The sequence below is a fragment of the Enoplosus armatus genome, chromosome 2 (assembly GCF_043641665.1).
Source record: "Enoplosus armatus isolate fEnoArm2 chromosome 2, fEnoArm2.hap1, whole genome shotgun sequence".
NCBI classification, from domain to species: domain Eukaryota; kingdom Metazoa; phylum Chordata; class Actinopteri; order Centrarchiformes; family Enoplosidae; genus Enoplosus; species Enoplosus armatus.
This window is the reverse complement of record NC_092181.1, coordinates 13375768-13384889: the sequence shown is the minus strand read 5'-3', so window position 1 is coordinate 13384889 and position 9122 is coordinate 13375768. Positions and strand designations below refer to the sequence as shown.

At 45.6% G+C, this 9122-nt stretch overlaps 1 protein-coding gene across 1 annotated transcript; it reads right to left on the bottom strand.

Moving 5' to 3' along the window:
• Window positions 1-7732: 7732 nt before the first annotated feature.
• dand5 (DAN domain family, member 5) lies at window positions 7733-8814 on the bottom strand. Its single transcript, XM_070912078.1, has 2 exons — window positions 8341-8814; window positions 7733-8026 (listed from the first exon to the last, which is right to left on the bottom strand). The coding sequence occupies exons 1-2, from the start codon at window positions 8812-8814 to the stop codon at window positions 7733-7735; spliced, it is 768 nt and encodes a 255-aa protein (XP_070768179.1).
• Window positions 8815-9122: the final 308 nt, after the last annotated feature.

Here is a 9122-nt window from a genome sequence, read left to right as displayed (position 1 = left end):
GGCTTGAAGTGTCAATGAAACAAAGCTGCAGCTCCAAGTGAGACTTTTTACATTTTGTATAAAGAGCATTTATGCTTTTGAGTGTGTGTTTGTGCAAGTGTATGAAGTCCACGTGTCAGAGACTCTCCGAAAGTCCAACTTGCTCGAGGCCTGAATGTGGGGCTTTTATTAAGCAGTGTCTTATTTCCCTCAGACCTTCAGGCTAAACACTGGCGTCATACAGTAGATGCCGTCAAAACTGATTTATGATGCACGCCTACATGTAGTACAGAAAATGCAAAAGAATAATCAATCTTATCTCATTCTGATGTGCTCATGTTTGTCTGATTAGTATTCTGTGGGTAATTGACACAATTGCAGCCAAAGCTCGGTTCATTAATGTTAAGACAGATTGCTGCTCGTTAGAGCCACCATGTGGTGCGAACACAAACAGCAGCCATCTTGCTGAAAGTGGAGTTGATAGCTGTGTAAGCCATGTTTAGTCTTAACAAAATGTCATGTAAAAGAAGTTACTACAATAAATAATAATAAAACCGTGTTGTTGCCCTTGAGATTGAGGAAAAATGATTCAGGTTTTTAAATTTGAGAGGGGGGGGGGGGGGGGGGACTGGTGGACTGCCAGTTAGGATCAGTGATACGCCGGCTGGATGGAAAGAAACACAGGACAAGAGGGAGGGAGGGGAGGGGGGCTCAGAGAGAGGGATGAAAAGAGGGAGCCGGGAAAGAAGTACCATCTGTTTTTTAGGCACAAGGAAGATAAAAATGTGAGTAGCGCTCAGAGGCAGAATGTTAGTATAGACTCAGGGCGTGAGAGGACTCTGCGTACAGGGGGAGAAACTACAAGGGGCACGGAGAGGTAAGGGAGAGAGGGCAGATAAGAGGGAGGCGGACAGATGGAAGACAGGAAGATGAGAGAGGGAGAAAGAGTGAGAGAGAGAGAGGGGACCAGAGATTGGGTCTGGCAGCGGTGGGAGCGCACTGGGCACGCTCACATCAGGAGGGGACATGACTCGACATGCCGGCTCAGCCCAGCTGGGTCAACGCTCAGTACTGCCATGTTGTTTTGGCTTGGCGCTGCAAACACACACACACACACACACACACACACACACACACACACACACACACACACACACATACATGCACAGGCGCACAAACTGACAAACAAATTCAGTTACCCCCAGCTCGCTCCCTCATTCTCCCTTCTCCCTGTCTCATATCTAGACACACACTCACTCACAGGGAAACACACACAAGCTCACACCCAAAATGCCATGGTTTTGGCTAGAGCCGGCCGGGCGGGCGAGGGCCCTGGACTAATGGAAACGCCAAACTCGTTACTCTAACGCTGGGTGACAAGGGCACCTTGGGCTGCAGATGTTCCTGCTGATGACAGATGGAGCCTGGCACTGCCAGGGGACAGTGGGCCAGGCCTGCGCCAGCTCCATGCCACCTGCACCCCTCCTCTGTACCCCTCCACACAAACTCAAACATGCACACACTCCCTCGCTTTCTCACTTGGCCTATCTCTCTTGAACACTGGCGCACTGCTCCCCCCCCCCCCCACCCCACCCCGCCCCCTTTTTCTACCCCCACTCGTATGTGTCTGTCTGTCCCTCTCTCTCAATCACTCTCTTCCTCTTTCACACACACTGGCATGCTACTCTTCCTCCTCTGCCCACTGTGAGGATGACTGTTTGTGGACAGATATCTGTGACACTGGCAGAATGTGCTGGAGAAATTGCGTCTGTATTGGTATTGATCCTATTAACGGACAGAACAGAAATGAGTGTTTCATGACCATAATTCAAGATGAGGAAATTAACAAACTGTCTCTTTCCATGAAATGTGCGCCGCAGCATCCTGATGAGATAGAAACGTTTGTCGCTCGTCTGATGACCGAGTATAATCCACAGCCATTTCCACTTTTGAGCAGCAAGCAGATTCCAGATCAGCTAATGCATGATGGAGACTGTGTAATGATACCATTTATCTTCATGGAACTGGTGACAGGCTTCTGGAGGTGATTTAGCCGGGCCTGGCTCAAAGACGCAGTCCACCAGGATAATTTGCTTGATGCTGTTAAATCGCCAGATTACCAAAGTGTGCTCAGCTGTAATTTTGATGATGGTGGTTTTCACAAGGCTTCTGCTTTCAACTCAACGTGAAAAACCCTCTTGAATGTCACCAGTGACGCTTCTTGCTGTGTCACTATGTGAGGGACGGAAGATTAATGCAGTTTATATAAAAGGTTTTATGGTTAGTTTTACACGTTACACAATATGTGTAACAAGCCACAGCCGCATTTCTCACATTAGCTTCTGGTCAAATGTTACAGACAAATAAAAGGGAAGACGGATGCATGAGGAAAACAGAGGGAGGTAAACCCAGGGTTCACATCAAAGTCTTTTTCACACAGAAAATGTGATGAGATTCTGGAAAACTGTCTGTGCTGCCACGCCAACAACAAATCCAGGCGCATCGACTATCAGTCTGGGAATCTGAGTGTTGAAAGAACACCAAGACACCAGAGATTCATATGTTTGCCGTTTCATAAATTTTGATAAATCTGACAAGGCCCGGTAGCCAAAGTTGTGTCTCCAGCTTGGCCCGGTGTGGTCTTTCCCACTGTTGGAATTTGTATACTGTGATATTGAACTACTCTGTGATTAATGTGTACTTTGAAATTGAAATCTTGTCGAGGTAATGTGAGTGGAAGGAAACAATGTGCATGATCATAATCAAAGTTTCATGGGAGCTTGTGAATGTGCAAAAACCACTTAGCGGATTCCAGTGTTGTGGCTGCAGCTTTTTGGAGCCTTTTGCTGTGCTACGTGTGACCGCCTTTTCTGTGCTGCAACCCCCTCCTCTGCACTTTCACCACTCTTGCATCAAGCCTGCATCCCTCCACCCCTCCCTTTGCCCACTTCATCCAAAAACCATGTGTGGCGTGTCATTTCAACTCCCTCCACGCTGAAGAAGGGCCCCTAACAAAACAAAACAATTATCTCTCCCCTCGTTAGGACCTGGCTCACATCCGCTCTCCCTCTTTAACTCCCCTTCTTTCTCCTGCCGGACCCGGCCTTCGCTTTCTCCCTTCCGTAGCTGTCTCTGTGACAATAAGTTGAGCTGAGGGTCTCTTAAGTGCTTCTGAAGTGGAGCGTTTAGCTGATTTTAGGCTTCATGTTTCTTTTAAAGGCCTCAGCAGAAGCAGAGGCACAGGATGGTGGTGGCATGAAGGAGAAGGTGAGGTGCCCATGAGAGAAAGATTAAGGGAAGGCAGGAGAGCGAAGCAGCGCGATGGAGATGATGGCATGTAGTGGTACGAGGTGGGCGCTGATGTGTGCTGGTGAAGAGGAAGGGGAATGGATGGGTTGGCAGCAGGCGGGTGAGCAGGTTTCACCGTGCCAGCTCTTAATTACTTTAATTGGAGTCATTAGCTAAGTGAGCATGAGAGACATCACCTGCATGGCATGCAGGACCGCACCTGCCACAGCGACATTGCTATCATCATCACACTCCAGCAGAGGGTTTACTGACAGCTCAACACTCAACCACACTAATGCTGCCACACTGAGGCTACAATCAGTACAAGTACAGTCAGACGCATGACTCAAACAAATACAAGAACACACAAATATCATCTTATGTACATTTGTTATCTGCAGGCAAGTGGTCAGTGGTTCAAATGTATGTCTTCCTGAACTATCAGACTTTGAGAAACTATTGACAATATTATATTTATACAAATACAACATATCAGACTTTGTCAGGGATAGAAATATAAAGTCCTTGACCGATTTCCATTGTTGTTGTTTACTCAGACCACCAACTTTTATCATATATTTTTGGAAAGCATATAAAAGGAAAAAGGTATCATAGATACGGAAAAAAGAAATCACATCGCAAGACAATTCATGATGCAAATATCAATTATTTATTAAGTAAAGCATAGAAAACATATATTTGATATGTGATAGGTTCACATTTCTGTAATCATTCCTCCTGTTCATACTGGCCATTAAAAGATATCTTTGAAACATGCTTTCATTGTAAGTGATGTGAGACAAAATCCACAGTCCTCATTCTCTGACTATATTCCAAAGTTCATCTGAAACTAATATGCTAATATGAAGCTTCAGCAGTGGATATCTTCCAAAGCTACAATATTTTTAGTAGAAAATTCCCTCTAAAATGAGTGAAAGAAACCCACTTGATTTGCCTCCTGAATCCTCATATTAGCATATTAGCTTGGTGCATTAAAGGGGATCTTTTAATGGCCAGTATGAACAAGAGCGCTAATTACAGCAAGCAAAACCTGTTCCAACAGGCACCTGACTAATGTTTTAAGACAGACTTTTAGAGTTAGACCAGTTGGAAATCATGTATGAGGCTACATCAGTCAATCATGAGCAATAACATCATGTATTTATCTATAGTTTCATAAAATATTTCCAGCAATCATAGAAAACAACTCCAAAAAGTTTCATACTACATTATTAACTGGTATTTGTACACCGTAGCACCTATTTTCTCATAACAATGTGACTTGTGACTCAAAGTCAACGTCAAATCTCTTGTATTTGTTGAGGTTCAACCTCTGATATTTCACTAAGTTGTGGAACCCGATGTACCTTAAGTAACGTAGTCCTGTCAGCCTGGGGCGGACAGAGAGTGCATGATGTACACATGGATCTCATATGGATCTACATGACTTACATCTGTTGTCTTCATTATAGCTGTGGGGTGACTGCCAGATTCCAGTAAGAAAACATCTAACTCACAAAAGAAAGGTATATATACACACACACACGTACACACACATTTACCTATTTTATTCTAAACATTAGTTGTGGTACTTTTAGCAGTAGTAGTAGTACAAAATACTAAAACCACTGTAGGATTTTGTCCAATGACAAACTTTGATGTTGTCCAGATCCGCAGGCTACACCTTTCTCTGTCCTCCTCAGCACCCAACAGACAGCCTGGCAGGCGTGCTGGCAGCCGAGCAGAATGGCAGTAGGCTGGCAGGCTTAGCCCGGGGCACCATCTCCTGCAGAGCCAACTCTGACCAGCTGGTCCAGACTAACACCACAGAGTGAGCATGTACCAGCGTATCAGTGGGGAGGTAGATGTTAGCTGTGGTCCAGACACCCTCACACCTAGAGCCTGACACCTACAACAGTACACCTGCACCGATGGGATTTAGGTGAGAAGACTCTGTCTGGTTTCTGACTTCACAGGTCGTCAAATTTCTCCTGGCGTACCCTGTCACCATCCCAATTTCTTTCCAGAGAGTGCACGATGGACCCCTGTTCGCTCTCACTTGCTGATGCCAGATCTATGGGAGCCTGATCCGCAGTCCAGTCTGGTCCAGTCTACCATGACGGTTTAGCTCCAGCAGAGCCCCAAGCGGCTGAGGAAAAAAACATGTGGTGGAGCTTCCTCTTCCAGCACTATTCAGCTAGTTGGTTAGCTTAGCACTGTTTGGTCTACTTAGCCATAGCTTTAGATACAGAGGGAAACACGAGAAGTCAGGGGTTATAAGGTGTACAGAATCATGGGAATATTTGTTGTCAAGCCAGTTACCATAAGGTACAAAGGACCACCTCATGGAGTTAACTGTTTCTACCAGTCTAGAAAAACATTTTTCAAAGTAAAACCTCCAAGTAAATTTGCAGAAATAGGCCCCATTTCCTCGATCAATAATTCAGTCTCCCTTTGATACACCTTGATTGACCTGATATCGTTTGGGTCCCCCCCCCCTCCTCCATCACGCACACCTCCCAACCGTTTCCATGTCTGACAGTTAAAAGGCCTACACACACAGAGAAAGAGCAGGCAGCTCATTGTGCGTTTTAAAGCGCTAACTAGGCCACTTAGCACCCCGTGACGCTGATCTGATCCCCGAGGCGCTGAACTTGGCAGCGGGCCCTCCTCCTTTTCGCTCCTTCCTTTCCCCTCGCCATGGGAACCAGGCCATCCTTAATGACGCAGGAGTGCTCCGCCGGATCCCACAATGCAAAGGGGGCTGACATCTGTCTTGCTAAGTGGTGCACTCTCTTATGCACCTTGTTTGTTCAATCAACAACCCCCACCCCCCCTCCTCCTCCTCCTCCTCCCCTCCCTCCACTATACCCATTTTCTTTTTTATCTCGCTTTTTTTTTTTTTTAGAAAAAAGACAAAAGATTGGAAGAAGAGAGGTACAGAGTTTGGAGAGAAAAGACAGTGAGATAGTGAGATTGTGACTCTCCCTTCGCCACCATCATCATCACATACACACACACACACACACACACACAGGGAACAGCACAGTGGGTAAATTATTATAGATAGCTTGTGCACCATTGTATAATGACAGAGATGGATGACTAAACGCAGTGCAGGTTTCGTTATGAATCACTCAGATTCTGGCACTTGACAGCCTTCTTCACTATGCGGAATGAAAGCTGAAAAAGCAGAATTTGATCACTGTCGGCTCGGCTGTACGAGCCTCCCAACCTCTCCACCTTCTGGATAGCGCCTGATTAAAAGTGGCCCCTAATTCCTCATGGTTAAGACCTGGGCAAATATTTGTCCCATCAATCTTGGAAAATATAGCCATCAACCCAAGATGTTAATCACATGCTAATGGAATCCAAGGGACTCAATGCACCCCCGTAGTGCAATGAACGCTTTCACTTTTTCAGAAAGCCCACGTGAATGCAAATGGCCATCTAAACAGTCATTTTGACAGCATGCCAAGGCAACGTAAAGAGCCCCCTTCTTTATGCTCCTCTGGGAATGTATGTAGGGATGTGTGGGATGAGTTCACTTTACCAGGCCCAGGTGCCAGGATATAAATGAATAATAGGTTTTATGGGCCCTAACTGAAAAAAAAAGCACATACACACATAATCACACATGCCCACTCGCTCAAGTGCGTCTGTGGTGAAGGATGTTCAAATTCCCACAACTACACTGAGAAGAGATTGGGCATTAGAATAGGTGGTTCCTATACATAATTCAGGGTGCCATGCTGAAACAATTATGTTTGCTTACTGCTGAGGACCCGTGCTCAATAGCTCATTTGCACTCTAGTTTGGTGCTTTCAGATGTAAGTGCTATGTGCTAAAAGTCGGTGGAACATGGCTTTTTAATAATATATAGACGCTGACACTCGAACGCTTGAATACCAGAGTGGGCGGAAAAAACAACAAATGCTCTTCATGTTTTTACTTGAGCTTTGCATGCAAACTAAATTGCACTTGTAAATCTAACAGTGTTGGCAGAAAACTAATTTGTTTCCAGGCAAAAGGAATGTGGACAAATAGGACATTTTAATGACAATATTAACAGATCACAATATTTCAGTTTAGATTAATCGAAACACACTTTTTGAACATTAACACAAGTCCTGTGTGGACAGCTCCATCTGTTGCAACATAAAATGGCATGACCTAAATATAGGTAATTTTGTCATCTATCAGTGGTGGAAGAAAGCACCAGAATATTTACTCTGAATAACACATTCAGACTCATAAACAAATACAAATGTAAACACTGATTAAGTGTCTAAATAATTATCACATCATTTATGGAAAATAAATGGAGCTTGGCAGTGATTTGACAGAGAACAACGGTGTCAGTTCAAATGAAAAACTTTACCGGCCCCTCTATTCCCTCATTTAAACTGTAGCAAATCACTGAAGAAAACACAAATGTCTTTTTGTTACCACAGCTGTAACACAGTTACAGGTGTGTGGAAACTGCAACCTCAGCACTCTTTTCCTCACGGCTCGTCTCACACTTGCACTCCTCCACCACCATCACTCGCTTCTCCCGGACCTCGGCTCCGCAGCGCAGGGGCACGACCACAGTGTGAGCTTTGGATGGGGCGCAGCGGGAGCAGGGGGCCCGGTGGTGGAGGGTCCCGGTACCCAACCCCGCAAACTCCCCTTCAGAGGGGACAAACAGGGAGCTGCACTGGCCAAAACACAGCTTGTTGTGCACCGTTACTGTGTCGCATCCGTCTGCTGTTACACGCTGGGGGAAACGACAGGGAGGGGCGAGATTAGGCTGAACATCACAACAATATTGTCAGCATTAATTTCTTTCTGAGGGTGTAAAAAAACATTCCACACCATCACAGCTAATCCTCCACCAGAGCAATAATCAGCTTTATGAGTGAACAGACATCTCTCGTATTGCCACTGAAACAGTTCCCAACACGGCTATCTTTTATGTTACTGTGTAAAGAATCACTCGTTTTAACGCTCTTCTTCCTGTGTTGCACAGACTTCTCTTTGGCAGTGAAAATAAATCAAATCCTGGCTCAACACATGATACAAGAATCTTACCTGAGTGAAAGGTACCGCAGTGCACGTCTGTTTAGTGTCCTTCAGGTTGACTGGCAGGGACATGGCCATCTTCTCTCCTTTATTTATGGCTCTCTGCCACATCTGCAGGCCTTGCCTCTTCTTTAGTTCCATCTCAGTGGAGCTTTTAGAGTGCAGGTGGTGTAGCGGACTCACCGGGGTCTTGGGAGCCAGGGCTGGACCCAGACGCCCGTGAGACAAGAAAGCAGGGAAGGACAATCTGGAGGGGACTCTTCTTGGGGACAGTCCCTTTCTGAGGAACCCTGACTGGGCCAGGGCAAGAGGGTCCAGCTGCACAACCTTAACTATCCCCCGGACAGGTTCATCTGGTCCGCTGCCAGATGACTCAAACTCAACTCTTGACCCTTTCACGATGTTGTCAAAAGTGCTGTGAGGGAATGTAAAAGCTACAGCTGTCCAACTTGACAAAAAGACGAGGCTGATGGGGAAAGCCATTCTTAGACACAAAATGGATATAGAAATTATGCAATTAACTTAAAAAACTGACCAAACAACTAAAAAGTTACAGTTACAAAAAAAAAAATCTTTGTCTGGTGGGATGGTATGGTCCAAGGTTCCAAATGGCAACCTTGCTGTCAGTGATTTGTCAGTGTGGAGGGAGTCTTTTATATAGGTAGCTGCCAGTTCTCACCTGTGTTGTAACGCAAAGAAGGTGTCGCAATTCCCACACCAGACCGGACGTCACACCAAGCTTAAAACTCCAGGTCGTGGATGGTTGCCAGACTGAGAGGATTTCACTTTCA

Coding starts and splice junctions, on each gene's coding strand:
- dand5 (XM_070912078.1), bottom strand. CDS start 8,814: ATGGCTTTCCCCATCAGCCTCGTCTTTTTGTCAAGTTGGACAGCTGTA. Junction 8,027..8,340: donor CTGCGGTACCTTTCACTCAG/GTAAGATTCTTG, acceptor CGTTTCCCCCAG/CGTGTAACAGCAGACGGATG.